The sequence below is a fragment of the Cebidichthys violaceus genome, unplaced genomic scaffold, assembly GCF_023349555.1.
Source record: "Cebidichthys violaceus isolate CVI_PGR_0920_01 unplaced genomic scaffold, fCebVio1.0.p SCAF_21, whole genome shotgun sequence".
NCBI classification, from domain to species: Eukaryota; Metazoa; Chordata; class Actinopteri; order Perciformes; family Stichaeidae; genus Cebidichthys; species Cebidichthys violaceus.
In genome coordinates this window covers 3,478,127-3,501,178 of record NW_027176384.1, presented here as the reverse complement: position 1 = coordinate 3,501,178, position 23,052 = coordinate 3,478,127, and the positions used below count along the sequence as shown (strand labels likewise).

Below are 23,052 nucleotides of genomic sequence, written 5' to 3'. Positions count from 1 at the left end.
TGTCCAATTAACACTACTCATGAATTATGTGCACACTGATTCCTGGTGTGAGGAAAAGATTGTTTAAAAACTATTGCCCTATTATAAAATGTTGATAAAAAACGATGTATGTTAAATATACAAACCAATGTTACTGTAGGCAGTGGATTTCAAGAACAATCAAGAGCAGTGATGGAAGAGGTACTCAGATCCTTTACTTGTGCAAAACTAACTAACTAAGACTTCGACGGAAAATACTCTTTTGCAAGTAGAGTCAAAACGATCTGTCGGCACAAAATTCACCGGCAGCTATTTGGGTTTAATCTTTTAATCGTTGCTTTTTTTATGCTGTGGTTCCACTTCCTAAGTGTTTTCGTATTCTTCAGCCTCTTTAATAATACACTGAATATTTGGGAGTTTTACAAACAAAACATGCAATTGAAATGTGTCAGTTTCAGCAATGGGAAATTATAATGATAATTTTTACTACTATCAGACACTTCATGGACCAAACCATTTATTTAAAAAATTGTTAGTTGCAGCCCTAATTGCAAGTAAAGTCCTACATTCCACATGCTACATAACTATTAGTATTATAGGGGTTGCAATTAAAATGTAAGAACATTATAAATTTAAATCAAAATGTGTTGAGTTTTTGGCATATTAAAATGTAAGCAGTAATGTTGTAGCGGGTTAAAGTGGAGCTGATTGTGAATGCACATTGTGTTGGGGAACTTGTAGTAAGCCATACACCTACTGTTTCTGCTATACAGTAAATTCTTACACATAGCAATTTTAAAGAGGACTTTAAATCAGTTAGAAACTAAAACAGGATTTTTTTTAACATCTTAGCATTTTGCATTTCCCCTATCAACAGCAATGTGGATGAGCACATGGCGTGTTTAATGTAGAACTCTAAATCTGGAAAGAAAATAGTAATTTTCCTCTGAAATATTTGGAATAAACCTTTTTTTTTACTTACACATTGTCCTACCTGGTGCAAACCTGCAGGATTCAGAGGCGGCAGCATGGAGGGACTACATGTCCCATGCACTCCTGTGGTCCCTCCCCCCGCATACCTCTGGTGTGTGCTCACGATGCGCTGTGTGGGGATCCTGCACAGCACAAGTTGCCCCAACAGCAGCAGCAGCGAGGCGCACCGCACAAAAAAAAGTTTCTCCACCGGAATGGGCAAGTTTCAGAAGACCCCTTTTCTTTTAAATTCCACATCTACGACCCTCAGAACAACAAGGGATTGGATATAACTGTTGATCACCCTCACCAGATTTTGGGATTAGGTTTTTTTTGGTGATTTCTCACTCTTTGTGTTTTTTTGGGGGATTGGTTGCGCTTCATCTGAAGAGAAAACTCAAGAGGGGTGTTCTCTTGTGTGTGTGGCCATGGGAGGGGAAATGTGTTCCTCAACGCAGGCTCGCAGTTTTGCGAGGTTCTCCGTGGTTTTCCTACTGCTTCTGAGGCTACAGTGCGGATCTGCTGCTCACACAAGGACGTGTCCCCCTCCCTGCGTGTGCATCGGGGAGCTTTTGGACTGCAGTCGGCTGAAAAGGGGCCAAATTCCAGACAAGATCCCAGAATGGACAGTTCAACTGTGAGTCCAGTTAAAGGGCCTTTGCGTGCAATAACACCGTGATGTATAACGCGTTTTATTTTTTTTTTCTTCAATTCATTGGTTAATTGCTTGGAAGATATTCTCACACCTCTGCGACACATTGCTTATCTGTTTTCCTTCAGCACCGATGGGACGAGCCACATTCCTGTAGTGGTGAAAACGGAATGGCTTGTAAACAGAATATAGTGTTGCAGGAGAAACTGAAATTGGCAACTTATTTGACTGTAGATCTGATTCAGTCAGTTCACTTTCTGCACAGCTTTTCCTCCCTCACCTGTAGGTACAGAAAGAAGAATCTGCTCAAGAGTATGTGGGGCTAACACCATGTCATGAATCTATGAGCTTGTGTGTTTCAATGAGTTTTATTTATCACATTGGTCTTTGCAGCAGCATGGCAGGGTCCTCGAGGCCAACAGGGAAGCCCAAGCAGCCTTTCAGTGTGTGAGTTTTTTACACATCAAAGTGCTATTGTCAGTCCCTGCAAACCTCCCCATTAAAATGTAAATATTTCTGAATAAATCTCCCCAGTGCCTGCAGGTAGGGGCTTTGAAAGTCAGGTGGTCTCGTGTATCACTGTAGGGTACAGGTAGTAGTAATGGTGCTACTACTAGCAGTGTTTTTGTAGTAATTACAACACTATTCGGCTAGAAGTTGTCAGCTGTCTCCCTCGTAGCGCATACACAATTGCAACTAATAGACTCCCATAATGTTTATAATGGTCTGACAGTGTGGTTTACGTCCACGTTTGCATTCCCCAAGAATTGGTGTCGGTTCAGTCTTCAGGTTCCAGCTTCGCACACCTCGAGGCCTTCAAAAGCCATCAATCAGATGCAGTCTGTGTGCAGCCTTGGACTGCTTCCTAGAGTAATGTCTCCATTACTCTCCTGTTTGCCTTCTGGCTCCATGAGATGAGATGAGGCTGAGCTTGGCCTGTTGAAGCAGAAAAACACCAAACACAACTTTTAATGGCATGTTCCTCGGTGTGTTCTCCTTTACAGATAATTATGCATACTGGATTTTTTATTGCCCTGCGTTAAGCTGCAGTATTTGATATTTATCGTCCTGTGTTAGGCTGTTGCAGCTCTTGATTCAGTGCCTTGTCGAAGCCGCTGAATTTTAGTTTTTCTCTCTTTCTCAAATGTGCTGCTCTGGAAACTTGACATTGCCAGAGAAAACAGACCCAGCCTGAGCCTCATAACCAAGGCCGGCCTTCCAAAGAAAATGAAAAAAAAAAAAAAGTTCCACATGGGGGAAAAATTCTTTTCACTCTGGCATGCTAATTTACGAGTGGCTCTCCAGCACATCTTAAACCCCTTAAAGCGCCCGACCCTTTGTTTTCCAGCACCCCATTATTTCTGCTGAATTAGCAACTCCAGAGCCAGCGATGGTACTGATTAAGGAGGAGCGTGTAGGATTAGTTTGAAACAAACTCGCCGAAAGAAAGGGGGAAGGAGAAGAGATAGAAGAAGTGGGATCAAGTCATGAGTATCTGGGAGGTTGTTGGGGGGGGTTGGGGGGGGGTGATGTCGCCTCACTTTTTACAGTTTGAGAATGAGGCACGACTGTAGTTTTAACTTTAAAACATGTGCATTAATCTAAATGCATGGTGAAGTCAAATGAAACACTCATTTCTCTCTGGAGGGGTACCTTCTGTAAACACAGACTCCCATGAGACTTTTAACACAAATTTAGCGAGCATTCATCAGAGGAATGATATATATTTTTTTACAGCTAAATAACATTTGGCCAGGTATCACTAGCGCTCAGTAATAAAGACAGGAAGTAAGTTAGGAAGTAGATTTAGCGCCATGTTAGCTAATATACCCGGGTTGGAGCTACCAAGCAAACCTGTGTCATAAACAATATGTGTACTAAGGGAAAACCGGTACACCATTTCATTTTGTAATAATTAGAAAGCTCTTCGATTCATAGAATGACACGAATCGAGGACACTTCTTACTTTTGAAGAAAAAACATCACACTTCTGGAGGTGTAGGCTGTAGCCTAAGAACTCCCTTAACATTTATATGTTCCAGATATTTTCTGAGGAATTTGATGATTTTTGGACTTAACAAAATATTTTATTTGACCAGGTAACACTAATGACCAGGAGAAAAGACATGAAGAATAAGTACTTTGCTAACGCATATTTTTGGTAGTCATTTACCTGCTCTTTTTTAACTAGCTATTGTAGCTAATAACTAAAAGCTAGCAAGCTAAAGTTTGTCACACTGGCCTTCGTAAATCACAAATGTAATGGTCTCTAATGGGAACAACATGAGAACCACTACCTTTATTCGTATTTCTGCAAACGTTTGCTCTTTTGCATTCAAACTTTTGGCTAACGTTAAGTCACGTCTTTGCCTTCACCCACAAAGAGAGACATTTACGTCCCATTATCAGAATCTAAAACGTTACTGACAGCTCTAGCGACATAAAGAAGTGGCTCATTTATTCACTTTTCAGTCTTTGATAAGAAAGCGGTGAGGCACATTTTCACCCGGCCAGCAGATACAGACCGGAGCCTGTACGCAGCACTGCGTGTTATCTTGCTCCGCTCAGAGCCCGCTTTGTGAGGGAAGTGGAAGTGTCAGTGCTACTTAGGGTTTATCTAGGGAGTATGATAGGACACCTTTCCCATATGGCCCCCAGCGCTGGAACTACAGCAACAAAAACAACAACACACAGCTCCATGCTTGGAAAGAAAAGCAGGAGGGGGGAGGGGGGGGAGTAAAACTCTGGTTGAGTGGTTTATGAAACTTTCCACCAAAGGACAAAAACAGGCTCCTGAATATTCGACAGGGGTGTTTGAGACGCATGAAAGGCGTCCCTCTCGCTTTTTTTCCCGGCATTGTGAATACATTACCAGTTGATGGGTTCTTCCCCTCCTCCCAGAGCTCCTTGATGGATTCCAGATGAGGGAGGTAAGGAGGACGAAGGGTAGTGGGTGAGGGGGTGTAAAAAAAAAAGTGTCTGGCACCGCAGCGTTGATCGTGCGCGGCAGCGTCAATAACTCCACCACTTTATGGCGCACGAGGCTTCGCTTGCCAGACTCCTTGAGCTGGTTTTTAGGCTGCTTTTCAAAACAGACAGCAAAACCAAAAACAAGAGTCCCCCATCCCCCCCCAGTGAGCTGCGGCCAAGACTGCTTCAGTCCAAGGCCAGGCTCCATCGAGTTTGATCCAGACTCCAGACATAGACCAGAGCTCAGATACTGATTAAGACATTTAAACAAATGTCCAATATTGTAGAGGATATAAACCCTGACTAAGCACACATTGTTGGAGGTTTGAGGTCTTGAACACTTCTTCAGAGAAAATGCTCTAAAATGTGTGAAATGGACAGAAACTAAACCCGCTATCAATGAAAAACACATGTTTAAAATCTTTTAGATTTGGTTGGAAGTCCAGACACCAGAGAAGAGATCTGGTCCAAACATCGGCCAGTGCTGAAACCTCGACTCCAGCATTTTTTTTATCGACTTCCCTCGCCAGGTTTCGGCCTCCTTTCAGCACAATGAGAATCTCGCCGCGCAATAACTTATCAGCTTGTCTGTCTTTGGCTCTGCTTCTCAGCGGAGGCCTGGATATGAAGCGAGCTGTATTGGCATCCATGACGTTCTCTTCTGTGTTAAAAGGAAGGGATGAAAAGTTTGTTTTGGACTTTTTCATTTGCAAGAAAATTACTTTAATCAGTCTGGTGCCAGTTCAGTAGTTTATCCTGAAGTGACATGTTTCTAGTTTGAATTCAGTGACGCCCAGTCTCAGAAACAGATTAATAAAGTAAATTTAGAACCAGTTGAACTACGTAGTTTGAAATTTGTGAAAACAAAGATAAGATGGCGGACAGTTTCTCAGTGACTTCATGGTGACCTTAGTTGATATCTGAAACTATTGTTTTTTTCTTTTCTTCACAAAATCTCCTGCTTGTGACAGTATGGCAGCAACAAATCTTATTCTTGCTTACTTTTTCTGACCATTCTGTTGTATTTAATCTCCATCAGGTTTAATTACAGTGACTTTTCTGTGATGCATGCCCTCTGTTCACAGTGTCGAGGCACAATAGCACAGTATGAATTTGTATGTAATTATGTTTGCTATGTAGGCGCAAATGGAGGACTGCAGCAAATGAGAAACACAGTCAATGGTGTATACTTTACCCTTAATTTTTGCCTCTTTTTCTTTTTTCGTTCACAGGGACCTGAGCCATAACAAATTGCAGGTGCTTGACGGCACTTTGTTTTCCAAACTACAACATCTAAGTGAAATGTGAGTATGCCTTGTGTTCTCGGTACTCTCTAGAGTCAACACAGGATTTTCCAAACGGCCTCCATCATGTGTCCTGCATGTGGAAAAAAACGGTCTCTTTTTCTTCAATGTGCACAGAAAGCTGAACCACAATGACCTGGATGCGATACCTGATTTGGGCCCGTATGCTTCGAACATCACAACACTCATTCTGTAAGTAAAACCTTTTCTTGAAATTTCAATGAACGCCTCTCACTTTAGCCTGGCCTGGAGGATAATCCTCTGCCAGAGTTGTCATTGCTGGTTAAAGTAGTGAGCTGGGAAGTGGTCCCCCCCCTTCTTTCCCTTTGGAGAGCAAACCCTTTTGGCTGATCCGGTTCCCAGACAGGGCAGTCTGAGACATGGCAGCCTGCCCCAGACAGGTCACGTGGGCGAAGACAAATGCCATCAACTGAAATGAAAATGTTTTGTTTGGTGGCTGCTGCTGCTGGTGTATTTTTAAACCTGGGGGCAGTGACGTAACATCATGGGAAAATCCAAATTTGGTGATTTTTTTTTTTATGTGGCTGGATTGCAGGTTTCTGTGTCGCCTTTTGTAAACAAGCATCCACGAGTTTCCTGAAAATGTAACGATCATGTGATCACTTTAAAGAAGCCAATTAATCCCAGTTTTTGTGTTAATGTGCAGCAGAAACATGAACCAACAGTGTCTGATACTGTGAGATTATTCATGGTGAAAAAACCCTTTGACATGTCAGATTTGGTCATGCTCAGACTCTAACCAGAAGATGCCTTGGTATTTTGTTGTGCAATACGTGCTTTCGCAAGAACCCCAGATATTAGTCTGTGAAACCTCAACAATTTGATTTGCTTTCTGTGGCGTGTCTCTCCAAAAACAACGGGCTGACGTGAAGTTATTGTGGAAGAATGTATCCGTCTCCCGGCGCGATGAAACATATTCCTCATCAAGCCTCAACACGACTCTCTGCGGCAGCCACAGAGCACGCTGCCGTCAGACAATTTGTTTGCACGTTTAGCGCCAGAGTGTCACTTCTGTAAGTTTCAGCTCAGGACAATGAGCGGGGTGGTTTGTTTTACTTAAGGCAAGCTCTTTGCACCTTAGATATCATATTTGACTGCTTTATTTGAGGGTTGTTTTGTGTAAGTTTTCCTACTGCGTGCGGTTACTCGGATTTTATTCGATTTAAAAATGGATTTGTTCCACTGGCCCAAGAAAAACAATAATTATTTCATTATTTGTTTCACATACAAATATCACCTGTTGTGAATGGCCGCATTGTTACCTTAATAATGGTTAGATAGAGGTCAGCGGTTCATCTGCCACTGCTGCTTTGTTATGATGTCCATGTTCCCTTGAGCAACTCTGGATTAAATTGCACAGATTCACGTCTAAAAAAAATCCAGACTTTCTCCAAACCATAATGTCTTTATTTGATTTGTTGTTCAGTTTGGTTCACCCAAAGTCGTGTCAGTCATGTTGACTCTGCCTGAACATGCTCCAGATAAATACTGCACCGATTGTTTTTGTAAACGGAGAACTTGGAGTTACAGAATAAAATCCAACACAGACAGATTTTCCTATCTTAAAGTAAGATGTCTTATTGTATACTCTCCCTCGGGACTTGACGTTTTACAAACACATTTATCAGTAAAATGAGTTGTTGCTAATAAACTACATTTGTACCATTTGGTTGAACCATAATCTAGTATCTAATTTAATATAGTAAACATTAAAATGTAGTGTATCAGAAGCACAAGTAGTCACTTAAGTGGCTCAGTCATGTCAGATAAACAGAAATATCCACCTAAACATTAGCTTACATTAGCCACCATTCGCTTCTGGTCATACCAGACCAAGTGAGGCAGTAGCAGAAAACCATGTGGGTGTATTGAATTAAATAATGGTGTGTTTTTACCAAAAATACAAGAAGTAGATAAAATTAGGAATACTAATTGTTTGCATCATCATTGTAATGCTAATTTATTTACCTTCCTGAGTTTTAAATAGGCAATCTAGCTAATAGCTACAAGCTAGTAAGCAACAGTTTATCATGTTGTCCCTCCAAAGAATTAGCTATTTCCATGGTCTCATTTGATAAAAAAGATGTGACTGACATTCATAATTATAAATTGTAAGTTATGCTTACACTGCCCTTTCGTGTTAAAGGGGCACATTTAAATATACAGAACTATGGTTATTAGCTGCTTTGATTTTAAACATCAGTATCCCTCAAGTCAGGAGCATAATTTATTTCAAATTAGTCAGAGCAATATGAAGAAATGGAGCACACACAAAGAAAAAATTCAAATTCACACTTGCTCTCTCGCTCACACCGAGTGTGGCGGCCGCCCTCCTCCTTTCAGATTAGGTTTGCGCAGTGTGATTTTTTTTTTTTCTCGATAATTTCTCTCCCTCCTTCAGTTTCTCCGTACTGGGAGGGTAGTAAAGAGGAGAGAAAAAAAGACCTCGGGGTATCGAATACCACTTATTCAAACAGCCAGTCAGACATCGCGGCAGCTCTCGCCGACTCCTTTGACCTCGCAGCTCTGAGTAAAAACAAACGGCAATAACCCTGCAGCTGGTAGTAATTGAGTCGTGATCATCTTAATTAATTGAACAATTTCCCAGGAATTTATGGAGGGAGTAAACCCCGCTGCCACTAAATCCCTCTGCCTGTGTTCAGGGGGGTTCAACAAATGACCTGGAGATTCCAGGTCTGATTAGGTGAACCTCTTGGTATGTCTACGGAAATGAGAGCCTTGTTGAAGAGAGTTACAAACCAAAACAGCAGCGATTATAGTAATAATCCGTGACGTTATCATTATAGATATATGTGTGATGGGGATTCAGCAAGGGCTGCAACCAATTAAGATTTTCATAAATCTGTTGGTTATTTTTGGTCTTTGATTTTTGATTTATTTTATAGTGTTTTGAAAAATGCATTTTGCAAATTCACTAATCCAAGATGATGCCAGCAACTGAAAGTTTAATTTATTCTACAGAGCAGACACACAACAGTATAGCGGGCTCAAAGTATGTATGAACTTACACAGCATTCATAATTTGAAGTTGCGCACTATAGAAACACATTGATACATCAAGAATTTTACAGCTCCCCTGTCATTTTGTGCAAAGTTTTGTGTTAATTCGATCCCTGCTTCTCTCTCTCCGCTCCGACTGGGAGCCGACACGTTCAGATGATCAGCGATCTGAGTGAGATATACAGTACACAGTGAAACACAGTGTGCAGAGTTTTAATATGGCGTCTCAACAGCGATCGCAGCCCTGGTTTTGATTACAGGCGCCACTGCAGAGAGAGGGAGTCATCAGATGGCTTCTCAAAACTCTGTTCTTTTTCCAATAGGAAATACCACACACACGAACGCACCACCACACATATGCACACACACACACACACACACAAATGCACACTACGAGCGAGACGGTTTTAGAAAAAGCGACTTTCCATTTAAAGAACTTCCCCGATTAAAAGCAATAGTTTTTGCACTGTGGACGGAGCTTCGCTGGAAACACAAATCAACAACAACAGAAAACTTCTCCATCATGGATCGTTGAATCTTACATAACAGCATCACCTCTCAGCTTGTGAAAGTGGTCGGTTTGACGGCCAGAAACACGAGTTTCGTCAGGAGCGCTGGCAGGTATGCGCTCGTGTGAAAGCCACATTGTGTTGGCGCAGTAAGCTGGTAATAAAAAAAAAAAGGCTTTACCCTCTCACATTTTAGTAATTCAAGTTCTAATGAGGTCTGGTCTCATTTTTAGTTAGTTATCCAAAAAAAAGAGTGTTACACTGACTTTATGTCATGCATAGGAAGCGTTTTGTGTGGTTGTAATCAGAGCAGCACAACAGCATTGATTTTTCTCGCCTCAGTTTATTGAGTACGCATTCTATCAATACTTGTAAAGCCTCGGGCTGTTATTGACACATGGCCCGCCCTCTATTGACTTCCACTAACTGCAGCAAAGCCCTGCAACCACAGTTGTAATGGCGCTATAATCACGTTATCCAATAGCGTAGTGGATGCACACATTTGAAGTGTGTGTCTCATTGAAGTGTACAATGTCGGGCCTGTTTGTGCGCGGAGGAGGCGGAATAGCACTCATTGAGCTGTTGTGGGGACGAGAGGGGAAAAGGAAATGAGTTTGCAATTGTCTGGCCGTGCAGTCACACAGAGTTCATGGCTGACTACAGAAGATTGCTGCAGAATAGCCGTAACGAATCGGAGAGAGCTCATAGGATTATGGAATAATAACTTGGCCAGATTTCTGATACCAACTCGAACTCCAGGGTCCGTCTCCTCGTCCTCACAGACAGGAAGTGTGCAGCAAGCCCCTTTCTCTCCCTGGCTTTACCCCCCCCCCCCGAGAGAAACTGGAAAGACTGGTTCTTTCCCACCAGGCGGCCTCCCCTCTCTCAGCGACCAGTCGGGGGAACATGAAAACCGAGATACAGGTGGTGTGCTGCGCTTTTGTCTGGGACCTGGGGGCCGTGGTGTGTGGAAGGCTCTCTGCAAATGTCCAAACAAAAGAGAGCATGCTGGCTGGTCCTGAACACACACCAAACTCTGTGTAACAATATAACAATTTAATCTAGCAATGATTTTATTTTTTCCAGCAGTTTCAGTGCATTAGAAAGAGTTTTATTTGTGTAATTTCGGCCAGTCTGCCCACCCTGCCAGCCCACTAGCTGACAGCACCGAGGTTGACTCGAGCATTTAAGCTCAGACTAACGCTCTGATGGGTTTTTATTCCGGCGTTGCCCAAACTGCCGTCCGTCTTGTGTCTTAGTCGTCTCGTGAATCCTCCCCTCTGTGCGTTGGATTCAGAAGATTGCCAAAAGGTGTTGCACTTTCCAGATGGGGAACCCCGTTTACGAGATACGTGCCCTGAGTGCATTCAATGCGAGTGGGGAAAACAGGTCACCGAGTTCTCTCGGTGTTACCTCACAGTGAAGTAGGTGAGACATCTCCATTTCACAGCAGCGTGGTGCCGCGCTGTCTCTCTGCCTGAGGTGGATGAAATGAGTATAAAACCTGAGAGGTGTGTGTGTGAATAGATGGGTAATAACCCCTGGTTTTCCATATACAGTTGTGGTCAAAAGTTTACATACACTTGTAAAGAACATAATGTCATGGCTCTCTTGAGTTTCCAGTTATTTCTACAACTCTGATTTTTCTCTGATAGAGTGATTGGAACAGATACTTCTTTGTCACAAAAAACATTCATGAAGTTTGGTTCTTTCATGACTTTATTATGGGTTAACAGAAAAAGTGACAAAATCTGCTGGGTCAAAAATATACATACAGCAACATGAATTAGCAATTTTGGTGACTTAGAAAGTTGTGTCAATGAAATGAGCTTCATAGCATGGCCTCTTAACTTCTTGTGAGTGATTATGAGTGACTACAGCTGGTGACTTCTCTGAGGCCATTTAAATAGGGCTCATTGGATACAAACGCCCACAAACGCTACAATGGGAAAGTCAAAGGAGCTCAGCATGGATCTGAAAAAGCGAATCATTGACTTGAACAAGTCAGGAAAGTCACTTGGAGCCATTTCAAAGCAGCTGCAGGTCCCAAGAGCAACAGTGCAAACAATTGTTTGTAAGTATAAAGTGCATGGCACTGTTTTGTCACTGCCACGATCAGGAAGAAAACGCAAGCTATCACCTGCTGCTGAGAGAAAATTGGTCAGGAGGGTGAAGAGTCAACCGAGAACCACCAAAAAGCAGATCTGCCAAGAATTAGAAGCTGCTGGAACACAGGTGTCAGTGTCCACAGTCAAGCGTGTTTTGCATCTCCATGGACTGAGAGGCTGCCGTGCAAGAAGGAAGCCCTTGCTCCAAAAGCGGCACCTTAATGCTCGACTGAAGTTTGCTGCTGATCACATGGACAAAGATAAGACCTTCTGGAGGAAAGTTCTGTGGTCAGACGAAACAAAAATCGAGCTGTTTGGCCACAATGCCCAGCAATATGTTTGGAGGAGAAAAGGTGAGGCTTTTAACCCCAAGAACACCATGCCTACCGTCAAGCACGGTGGTGGTAGTATTATGCTGTGGGGCTGTTTTGCTGCCAATGGAACTGGTGCTTTACAGAGAGTAAATGGGATAATGAAGAAGGAGGATTACCTTCAAATTCTTCAGGATAACCTAAAATCATCAGCCCGAAGGTTGGGTCTTGGGCGCAGTTGGGTGTTCCAACAGGACAATGACCCCAAACACACATCAAAAGTGGTAATGGAATGGCTAAATCAGGCTAGAATTAGGGTTTTAGAATGGCCTTCCCAAAGTCCTGACTTAAATCCCATTGAGAACATGTGGACAATGCTGAAGAAACAAGTCCATGTCAGAAAGCCATCAAATTTAACTGAACTGCACCAATTCTGTCAAGAGGAGTGGTCAAAGATTCAACGAGAAGCTTGCCAGAAGGTTGTGGATGGCTACCAAAAGCGCCTAATTGAAGTGAAAATGGCCAAGGGACATGTAACCAAATATTAGCACTGCTGTATGTATATTTTTGACCCAGCAGATTTGATCACTTTTTCTGTTAACCCATAATAAAGTCATGAAAGAACCAAACTTCATGAATGTTTTTTGTGACAAAGAAGTATCTGTTCCAATCACTCTATCAGAGAAAAATCAGAGTTGTAGAAATAACGGGGAAACTCAAGAGAGCCATGACATTATGTTCTTTACAAGTGTATGTAAACTTTTGACCACAACTGTGTGTGTGTGTGTGTGTATATATATATATATATATATATATACCTGAATTTGGGAATAATCTGTGTTTTCATCAATTATAGAAATAGGAAACCGGTAGTCAATTGATAAATCATCGAAACATTTCATGACAGCTGCCACTCTCGAGAAGCAGCGCGTACAGTGGTTGATTGACGGCTCTCAATAATTAAATATTAACGACGCCACATCCCAAATTAAAGCTACATTAGGAAACTGGCCTTGATGGGTTTTTTTCGAGGGGCTGCTGGAAAAGTGAATCAGAAAAACTAACAGCTCTCTGGTCAGTAAGGTGTAGCTGGAGGGGGGGGGGGGACTGTAACCATCGCAATGAATACTGAAAACGAGGCCTGTAGTCTGGTGCATTGGAGGGAATTCCTGCCCCCCCCACCCCTCACTCTCTCTCTCTACTGCCGAGTCTCATGCACAAAGAGGGCACTGTACGGGCTCTGTTTATAACTAAGCAGTCCCTGCACTGCAATTTAGGGGGCGTGCAGCTCAGGAAATTGCTGGCCTCTGCCGAGGCATGCTTTCACTGAGGGAATGGTATTCATCAGCCAAGTAATTGGCAAGTTACTTTTTTAAATACCTTGTTGGTAATTACCTTATAAACAAAATCACACATCGCTAAACCGAAAGGTTGTTTGGACTTGGTTTGAAGAGCTTGCAACATTGATCATACCGAGCAATTTGTAGGCATACCTGGAAATATGCATGCAACATTAGCAAAAAAAAAGAAAAGAAAAGGACGACAGCGTTTCACGCTGGGTGGTAAGTTGCAGCTTTACAAACGCGTGAGAGTTTTCCTTCTTTTTTTTTATACCATACGCTAATTGAGGGACTTGACTGTTTGCATATTTGGAAACATGACACCGGTGTGCGGCGCTAGTTAAGCACACAGTATTTTTGTCTTTTATTGGAGCGACGGTGTCTGTATTTTCAGAGCAAACAACAGGATCACCAGGATCTCTGTGGAGCAGCTCAGGCCCTTCCTCGCCCTGGAAACACTCGACCTCAGCAACAACAACATCGTGGAAGTAAAGGCCAGCTCCTTCCCCGCTCTGCCTCTCAAGAACCTGTGAGTGTCTCCAGTTCAGTTTGTGCCTGATGAACATTCAAAATGCACTAGTGGGTCTGAATGGTGGGAATAGCCCAAAGTGTATGCATGTTTCTGTGGTTGCAATACGGCTTTTATTGTGTCTCATAATTTAATCTTTCTCTCTCAGGTTCCTCAACAACAACCGCATCTCATCACTGGAGACAGGCTGCTTCACCAACCTCTCTAGCAGCCTGCAGGTTCTTCGGCTCAACCGCAACCGCATCTCCACCATCCCGGCAAAGCTCTTCCAGCTGCCCAACCTCCAGCACCTGTAAGCTTTACTGTTTTTTTTGTTCTATTTGGGAAATATCTCATGTCGGTTCGTGACCTTTGACCTGACTCCACAACAGTTTGGAGGCTTGTCACTTGCAAAGTTGAGGACATAAAATCATTTTTTTTGGCAGGGTAATATTAAGGTCCATAAAGTGATTTATATTGAACAGTTTACAAACATTGCTTAATTTCCTCACTATCTCTCTTCCATGGCTTACTGTCTTTTTGGAAAAATGGCTATCGGCCAGTTGTTGTTATTTTGAGAGTTCCAACATGGCCTTTTATGCTATATGTTTTAGGGTACTGTTACATTATACAATACATTGTAAAATATCTGTACGTTTTCCTTGCTTGTGCTTGTGCACTTACTCGTCTGTGTTTCAGGGAGCTGAGCAGGAACCGTGTCCGCAGGGTGGAGGGCCTGACGTTCCACGGCCTGCACGCTCTTCGCTCCCTGAAGATGCAGAGAAACGGCCTCAGCCGCCTGATGGACGGGGCCTTCTGGGGCCTCGGCAACATGGAAGTCCTGTAAGCAAAGTCGCATGCGATGTGCATCAAGTTCTGTACCTCCAAATGTGGCATAAGGTCTCATTTTGTGTGTGTGTGTGTGTGTGTGTGTGTGTGTGTGTGTGGCCTGGGCCTGCAGGCAGCTGGACTACAACAACCTGACGGAGGTGAGTAAAGGCTGGCTGTACGGCCTGCTGACTCTGCAGCAGCTCCACCTCGGCCACAACGCCATCAGCAGGATCCGACCCGACGCCTGGGAGTTCTGCCAGAAACTCAGCGAGCTGTGAGTCCACCTTCCCCCCCCCCCCTCGTTATTCCCTCCTCACTTTCCATTCACACTCTGAACTCCCAACACTTCTCTGTGTCGCCCTATCCTCCCCTCTGGCACTCCTGCCTGCCCTTCGTCACACTCCAGTTCCTCTTGTCGCCGACCCCACCACCACACACACACACACACACACACACACACACACACACACACACACACACACACACACACACACACACACACACACACACACACACACACACACACACACACACACACACACGCATACACAGACACACACAGACAAAGCAGCGTCTCTTATGCTCTGCCAGTGAGTGCCAACATTAAAGCACTGCCAACATGTTACACACCCCTTTGCCTCTTCTCTTTTCTGCCGTCACTTGAGCCAACACACCGACATCCGAAAATCCCTCTTCTTCTTCTTCTTCTTCCTATTGGAAATTCTATTATTAATCGCAGTCTCTCCCTGAGTCAAATACTACGTTACCCACAAACGTCTGCGATTTACCCCCTCATCAACACACATTCCTGGAAGCAGATTGAATTTCCTTTGTTGTGGCTCTTGTTTACAGCAGCGGTCAGTTCAGTGTTTGCAGTGTCTGGAGTGATTTTCACAGATAGGTTGTTGTCCCCCCCCCCCCCCCGACCCAACCTGTGTTTCTCTCGCTCTTATCACACAAAGCTGAGAGTAAACAAGCCGCCTGTTGTCTGGGACATGCTCAGCTATCTGATTTGTTCTCTAAGCTATCTAAGTTTACTCAAAAAAACGCATTTGCTTCCCAAGTTCTGTTTTGTTGCATAAGTTGATCTCCTCAAACTCGTACAAAATCAGTTGAAATCACAATTTTACATGTTTTTGTTGTCTGTCCTACAGCGACCTCTCCATCAACCATCTGTCCAGACTGGAGGAATCCAGCTTCGTAGGCCTCAGCGTGCTGGACGAGCTCCACATCGGAAACAACCGCGTGAGCTTCATTGCAGACGGGGCTTTTCGCGGCCTCTCCAACTTGCAGATGCTGTGAGTTAAATTCAAAAGTTTCATACAAAAATACTATGCAAAAGGTTTTCCCAATGTTTTTGTACTTGGCGTGTTTGACTCTGATGTGACTTGTCTTTTCAATGTGAAATCAAATAGACTGAATGTTGTCAGTTTTAAACTCGCGCCTAAACATCTAGGGAATGGATACAGAACCAAAAATGTTATCTCAACTCTGGAAAGTGTTTTTTCATTTTCTTACAAACAGAGGGCATATCATTTTTTGCTTTAAACAGATTAAGACTGGCAGTCTGTTCGCTAGTTTTTGTGCTAAACTCAGCTAATCCTGTCTCAAGTCTAGCTCCGAAAAAGGGAATCAGTCCAAGTCTTAAAATGTCAAACTATTGCTTTAAGTAGATACTTTGTGTGATTCAGTGTTTCAACTATCTATAACATTTAATGTAAGTACAAGTCCCTAAAAAAAATAAGTGCTATCGCCCCCCCCCCCCCACCCACTTTAAAGCGTGGAAATGTCCTGCCTGATTTGTTTTGGGGATGTGAAATAGATTACTGTGTTGAGGTCTCTCCACACACATGAAAAAAAAAAACAACCTCCGAGAGGCATAACCCCGACCTCAACAACCCCCCCCCACATCTCCCCTTCCTCCGCCCGACCCCCCTCTCCCACACCCACATACACCCATCCCCCCTTTCCCACAGAGAGGCTCCGTAACATTTCCTCTGGTTGGGATTTTTTTTTTAAACTGGAACCAAATGTAAGCTTCACTGCTGAGGTCACCATAGGGCAGGTGTGCAGCTAGCTGTACATGGATAGCTTCAGGGCTTCAAATCCACCACCCCCTCCTATATACACACACACACACACACACACACACACACACACACACACACACACACACACACACACACACACACACACACACACACACACACACACACACACACACACACACACACACACACACACCTTCCTCAATCTCAATCAGCCATAACCAGGCATGTCGAGGAGGAAAATAGCAGTTTGAAAGCATTATAGCAGCTGAGGGATCAAAGGAGGCAATTTCTCTGGGAAAATCTTGGCTTTTAGAGATTTAGCATTCAAATGCTGTGTATGAAGTTCTTTGGTGTATTTTTATAGCAGTTACGTGTCCATATTTTTTCATCCGTCACAATTATGAGTTTGATAGCGGAAGATGTTTCGGGCAACATGAACTATAATTGTCAGGTTCATTCCCTCAAAAATCAAATAGCAAGAGCTTTTTCTTGTTGAGCCGCTAAGAAAATCCAATAAAGTAAAGGCAGAGAGACTCATTTCAGTTTGCTGGTTGCACCAGCAAATTTAATTAAACTTAGTAAAAAGTTACATTATATCTATCTATTTATGTAACACTAAATTGAAACAGTTTGCAACACACACAAACTGGTTCTTACAAAGAGACATTATTGTTGTTCTTTGCTGCTGCTGGCTGGCTGAGGGCTACTAAACGGAATTTTGTATCACTACAATGACAATAAAAACCTATTTATCTTTATCTTTATACATTTTTACTAAATATTTATTATATTTATATTATTATTATTTATATTTAGGAACCTTGCACTTCCTGGGTGTTAATATTTAGAATGAACTAGTAAAAATAAGTTTGTGTGGTGAAACCAGTTTCATTTTAGTGACGTGTAAATCTCCAGTTAGTTAACACTTAAGTTATAACTTGGTAAATATTAAGGAGCAATGCTCTGCAGGTTTTCATAACTTTGAAAATAGCTGTCACTGTTGAGGTAATTTAATTAGAGTTCACAAAAAGCAGGGGGTTAACAACAGAAATCTAATATAAAATCACAGATGTTAGTTGGAGGATCTGTGGCTACACTTCTTTTGAGGGTAACTCATACATATTTGAATTGCATGCAGAGTATATTTATCCCCTCAACTGAAGTTTAAAATGCAGCACACATGTTATATGCAGCATTTCCTTGTAAACTTGTTCTACACAACACAGAAAAGCCATTGCAGACTTTTAAAAGCGCCGCAAAGGCCAGGCAGGAACTTCCTGTAAGGCATGGAGCCGCTTTGAATATAATTTTAAAGTCTTGAACATCTCCCCCCTCACACGAAATGTAAAGCCGCATAAAGTTTTATTACCATCGCAAGCGCAGTTGTTTTCTGGGTGTGGATTTTTTACAAGGTGGTCTGTCTTTGTTTTCTTCGGAAAGGGATCTCCAAAATAATGAAATCTCCTGGACCATTGAAGACATGAATGGCCCTTTCTCTGCTCTGGACAAGCTGAAAAAACTGTGAGTTCATTATCGACGTTAACATGATGTTTCACCCTGGACTGGGTGACTTTATGGAACATGAAGCAAAAGTTTGAAATTGATTAGAATCTTGTCTTTTTCCCAGATTTCTCCAGGGTAACCAGATCCGCTCGGTGACCAAGAAGTCTTTCTCAGGCCTAGACGCGCTGCAGCACCTGTGAGTCTGCCTCGTGTTTCACTGATTGTTTCCATAAGTCCGAGCTGTAAACTAAGCAGGGTGAATCACACGGAGACACACAGACTGTTTGTTAGAGCCATACACCAAAACTGTCTTCTCCCATTCCACTGCTTTGATGTGGAATCGAGAAAAAAACTCCCCCATTAGTATCTTTACATGTGTGCCAGACTATATCGATCACCAAGGCAAGTGGAAGGAACTCTGTGTGTGTGTGTGTGTGTGTGTGTGTGTGTGTGTGTGTGTGTGTGTGTGTGTGTGTGTGTGTGTGTGTGTGTGTGTGTGTGTGTGTGTGTGTGTGTGTGTGTGTGTGTGTGTGTGTGCGCGCACACAACAGCTGCATTTGATTCTAATTAGAGTTTTTTCCCAGCCGCTGCCAGAGCTCAAAGCAGCCCAGAGTTGGGCCTCTCTTGATTAACACAGCAAACTGCTGCCCAGAGTTTTATTGTTCTGGAGCCCAGACCTTTTTTCCCCCCTCTCGATTGAAGTTTTTGTAGCCTTCACTCTATACGGCTGATGTACGCAGAAAAAAGCTGCCATCTTACCAGTCCTAATTTCTTTTCTCTTCCCTCAGAGATTTGAGCAACAACGCAGTCATGTCCATCCAGGCGAACGCCTTCTCTCAGATGAAGAACCTGCAGGAGCTGTGAGTATGAGCATGTTTAAGGGCAGCTTTTGTGGGACAGAGCACCAGGTGAAACTCATTATGGTCTGCTGGGGAAAGCCAGCACCAAACAGCACTTGCTTCAGTGCTATTAACGGCTTCACGGGTTCCTTTGTCTCCTTCAAACTAAAGGATAGTGCCTGGTATAAAGCTACGCAATGGAATTTTTTAATTTTCCCAAAATTATTGTGACTTAACGCACTGATCACACCTTCCTCTGTAGATTCCACTCAAGACGAAAATCACTGAAAACCAACCATTTAAAAGTGATATTTCTATGTGAATTACGTTTTTTTTTTTTGTGGTATCTTCTCTCCTGGCAGGCGTCTGAACACCTCCAGCCTCTTGTGCGACTGCCAGCTGAAGTGGCTTCCCGTCTGGGTGGCAGAACAAACCTTCTTGCCCTGCGTCAACGCCAGCTGCGCCCACCCGCAGATGCTGAAGGGCAGGAGCGTGTTCGCCGTCGGCCAGGAGGAGTTTGTGTGTGGTAAGTGATGCATTCACTTGGTGGAACACCTTTACACACACACACACACACACACACACACACACACACACACACACACACACACACACACACACAGACACTCACACAGGTTTTCCATTTACGAGCTGACCCAGATTGTTCAGTATTTTCCTCCCCGGCTCCTGGTCAAGCTAATGAGCCTCGTGAAGAGAACGCTATGGAAATGTACTAGGTGAAGTTTTCAGCTTTCCTCGTTACCATCATAGAGATCTACTGAGGAAATATTTCAGTTCAGTTTTTCCCCTCTTAGATCTGCCATCAAAACCCCCCAAAAATGCACCAGACATGGCTAAATAGCCATTTCCAGACCTGAACACATACGTTTTATACAGGCATTTAAAAGTGTCCCTTTTGTTATTTTCCTAGACGACTTCCCAAAGCCTCAAATCACCGTACAGCCGGAGACCCAGTCGGCGCTCAAGGGTACAAACGTGACGTTCGTCTGCTCGGCGGCCAGCTCCAGCGACTCGCCCATGACCTTCGCCTGGAAGAAAGACAACGAGGTCCTGAACGACGCAGAGATCCACAACCAGGCCCACTTGCGTGTGCAGGGAGACACGGGGGGCGAGACGGAGGTGACGGAGTATACGACCACCCTGGAGCTACGTAATGTGGAGTTCTCCAGCGAGGGGAAGTACCAGTGTGTCATCTCCAACCACTTTGGATCATCCTATTCCACTAAGGCCAGACTCACTGTCAACAGTAAGTTTGGGATGGGAGAAGCCAATTGGTTGGTTCAAATTCTTAAAAGATTCTAATGTAATGTCCTTATCTCATTTCCAGTGCTCCCTTCCTTCACCAAGATGCCAATGGACCTGAGTATCCGTGCTGGAGCAACAGCCAGGCTGGAATGTGCCGCCGTTGGTCACCCTTCCCCTCAGATTGCCTGGCAGAAAGACGGAGGCACCGACTTCCCTGCCGCCCGCGAGCGGCGTATGCACGTCATGCCGGAGGACGACGTGTTTTTCATAGTGGACGTCAAGGCCGAGGACATCGGCGTTTATAGCTGCACGGCTCAGAACACAGCTGGAGCCATTTCTGCAAACGCTACGCTAACTGTGCTAGGTGAGCACTCTCGGAGCAGAAAGGAACTCTTTGTTCCATTTTAAGTTGAAAAGTAGACTGTACGCTCATCATTCTGATATTTTTGGTTCCTTGTCACACTAACTTCTATTCTATTCTGCTGCTGTGGTCCTCCTTTCAGAAACACCTTCCTTCTTGCGGCCCCTCATGGATCGCACTGTGGCCAAGGGCGAAACCGCCGTCCTCCAGTGCATAGCTGGTGGCAGCCCTCCCCCGAGGCTAAACTGGACCAAAGATGACAGTCCCCTGGTACTGACCGAGCGCCACTTCTTCGCAGCCGCCAACCAGCTCCTCATTGTCGTTGACGCGGCGGAGGCGGACGCCGGGAAGTACACTTGCGAGATGTCCAACGCGCTGGGCACGGAGAGGGGCAACGTTCGGCTGGCGGTCATACCGAATCCCAACTGCGACTCCGGAGTGCAGGGCGGCGTGGGAGTCGGCATGGTGAGCGGGGCCGGATCGGACGGCGACGGGTGGACCACAGTGGGAATCGTCATCATAGCTGTGGTGTGCTGCGTGGTGGGCACGTCGCTGGTGTGGGTGGTCATCATCTACCACACCCGGCGACGCAATGAGGACTGCAGCGTCACCAACACAGGTCGGTGGATGATGGTTGTTGTTTAGCCTTCATTTTATCAGGGTCAACAAAGGGTTCTCTGAAGAAGTATCACCGAATTTGTTCATAGAAAATGAAAGTGTATGACATAACTTGATGTCCTTGCGCTCCCAGATGAGACCAACCTGCCCGCCGACATCCCCAGCTACCTGTCCTCTCAGGGAACGCTCGCCGACCGACAGGACGGCTACATCCCATCAGAGAGTGGCAGCAGCCATCAGTATATGACTTCGTCACTTAGCGGCTTCTACCTGCAGCAGAAAGACATGAACGGTAAAACACCTACCCTTTTCTTCTTTGTTCTTAAATTGAATCCCTTTGCAGATTCACGTTTTTCTTACACGATACGGTTCCTTCAACCCGTACAGGTTTCTGTCAGCTTGATACAGGAAGTGAAACAGACATGGAGGCAGCCATCGATCCTCTGCTCTGCCATTATCAAGGTCCCATCGGCTCACTGCTTCGCCGAGAGAACATGTACTCCGCTGACCCGTCAGAAGTCTTCACAGGTCTGTATAATACTTCCATTAAATAGAAAATGTTACTCTTTGACTGTTATTGATGTAGAACATTATACAACATAATATTTGATGTACAGTCATCATTATCTTTTTTTTTTTTTTACATTTAGGCTGTTCCATCGACCAAAAGCCCGTCTGCATCGAGTCCTACAGCGGCAGCCTGACCAACTCTAAAATGAGGGACTACTTTCTGTCTGAGCATTTTGACCTCTGCTCCTCCTCGGTCCTGATGCAGCTCCCCAACGCCAGTCTCCACCACGGGCCCCCTCCCCAGCAGAGTGACCACCGGCCATCTGCGGAGGAGGTAGAAGCCAACGACTACGGGAAGCCTCATGAGTGTCTTTCCCCCTCCAACACCTTCATGGGTAGGTCTTAAGTCGATCGTTTTTCCGAACTCTTCCGGATGTTCTCTGTACGTTGGTCTGACTTGTCTTTGCCCCATTCTCTCTCAGGAACATTTGGGAAGGCTCCTTGGCGGCCCAATAAGGACATTTACCCAGGCTTCCCCCCGCCGTTGGTGACGCATAATGGGATAACTCTGCACGAAAACCCCTACGCCGCTCCGGACGCCGATTCCGACCCGGAGGAGAACAGTCTCACCAAGGACTCGGCCTCCGAGTGGAGCGACAGTGTTTATGAGCAGCCATTTGACAGCAGCAGGACGGATCCCTTCCCGCAGCGCAGAACGAGCACTTAGCTGAGTGACTCTTGTTTTTCATGAAGAGGATGACCAAAACAAGAAAACTTCTACCTCACTGAATGGACACTTTTGCAATAAAGGACTCCTGAAATGTGCAACAAGTGAATGTAACGGACAATATGATGTTCCCAGAGAAAAGTAAAAAGGAGCATATTAGCAGCTGTTCGTCAAGGACGCAGCTTCAGCTAAATAATATAGATGAATTTATACATTTTTTTTTATATAAAGTTTATTATATTTTGTAAATTGTATATAAACAGATTCCATTATTTTGCTTACCTTTTTGTGTATGAGTATTTTGCAGCCCTGCCTATTCAGTTATTCCAGCTTTGAATTAAGCAAATGTTTTGCACATATGTAAACAATAAAAAAAAAAAACACTTAAGAGCTCCGAGTCTTCAATGATGTTAACTGTCTTTATCGTGCAGGATGTGTGTTTTGAGATTTCGAGGACGCTGTGCTGCTGGTGGTGGGTGTTGAACGCTGGCCTTCTAGAGCAGAACCACACAGACCGCCAAGGACGCCTCAGGTCTGTCATCAGTCAGGCCCCCCCACCAAGAGTGCGAGACGGAGGCAGAGAGGATGTTTAAATGTTTGGTATCACAATCTGGTTCCATGTAGGGCTGGGGGAAAAAATACAAATGATAG

General features: G+C 44.1%; 1 protein-coding gene across 1 annotated transcript; it reads left to right on the top strand.

Annotated features, from left to right (window-relative positions):
- Nucleotides 1-1,129: 1,129 nt before the first annotated feature.
- Nucleotides 1,130-22,784, top strand: lrig3 (leucine-rich repeats and immunoglobulin-like domains 3). The gene is made up of 19 exons (XM_068716948.1): nt 1,130-1,588; nt 5,806-5,877; nt 5,995-6,069; nt 13,582-13,716; nt 13,865-14,008; nt 14,395-14,538; nt 14,657-14,800; nt 15,681-15,824; nt 18,018-18,098; nt 18,205-18,276; nt 18,869-18,940; nt 19,282-19,445; nt 19,851-20,186; nt 20,268-20,549; nt 20,689-21,165; nt 21,298-21,456; nt 21,552-21,692; nt 21,815-22,069; nt 22,157-22,784. Exons 1-19 carry the CDS (start codon nt 1,380-1,382, stop codon nt 22,399-22,401), a joined length of 3,351 nt encoding a protein of 1,116 aa, XP_068573049.1. The 5' UTR covers nt 1,130-1,379; the 3' UTR covers nt 22,402-22,784.
- Nucleotides 22,785-23,052: the final 268 nt, after the last annotated feature.

Excerpts from the sequence above, each read along its gene's own strand:
- lrig3 (XM_068716948.1), top strand. The coding sequence starts at position 1,380 with ATGGGAGGGGAAATGTGTTCCTCAACGCAGGCTCGCAGTTTTGCGAGG. Across the intron at positions 6,070-13,581 it reads AACATCACAACACTCATTCT|AGCAAACAACAGGATCACCA; the intron begins GTAAGTAAAACC and ends CTGTATTTTCAG. Across the intron at positions 14,539-14,656 it reads CTCGGCAACATGGAAGTCCT|GCAGCTGGACTACAACAACC; the intron begins GTAAGCAAAGTC and ends CTGGGCCTGCAG.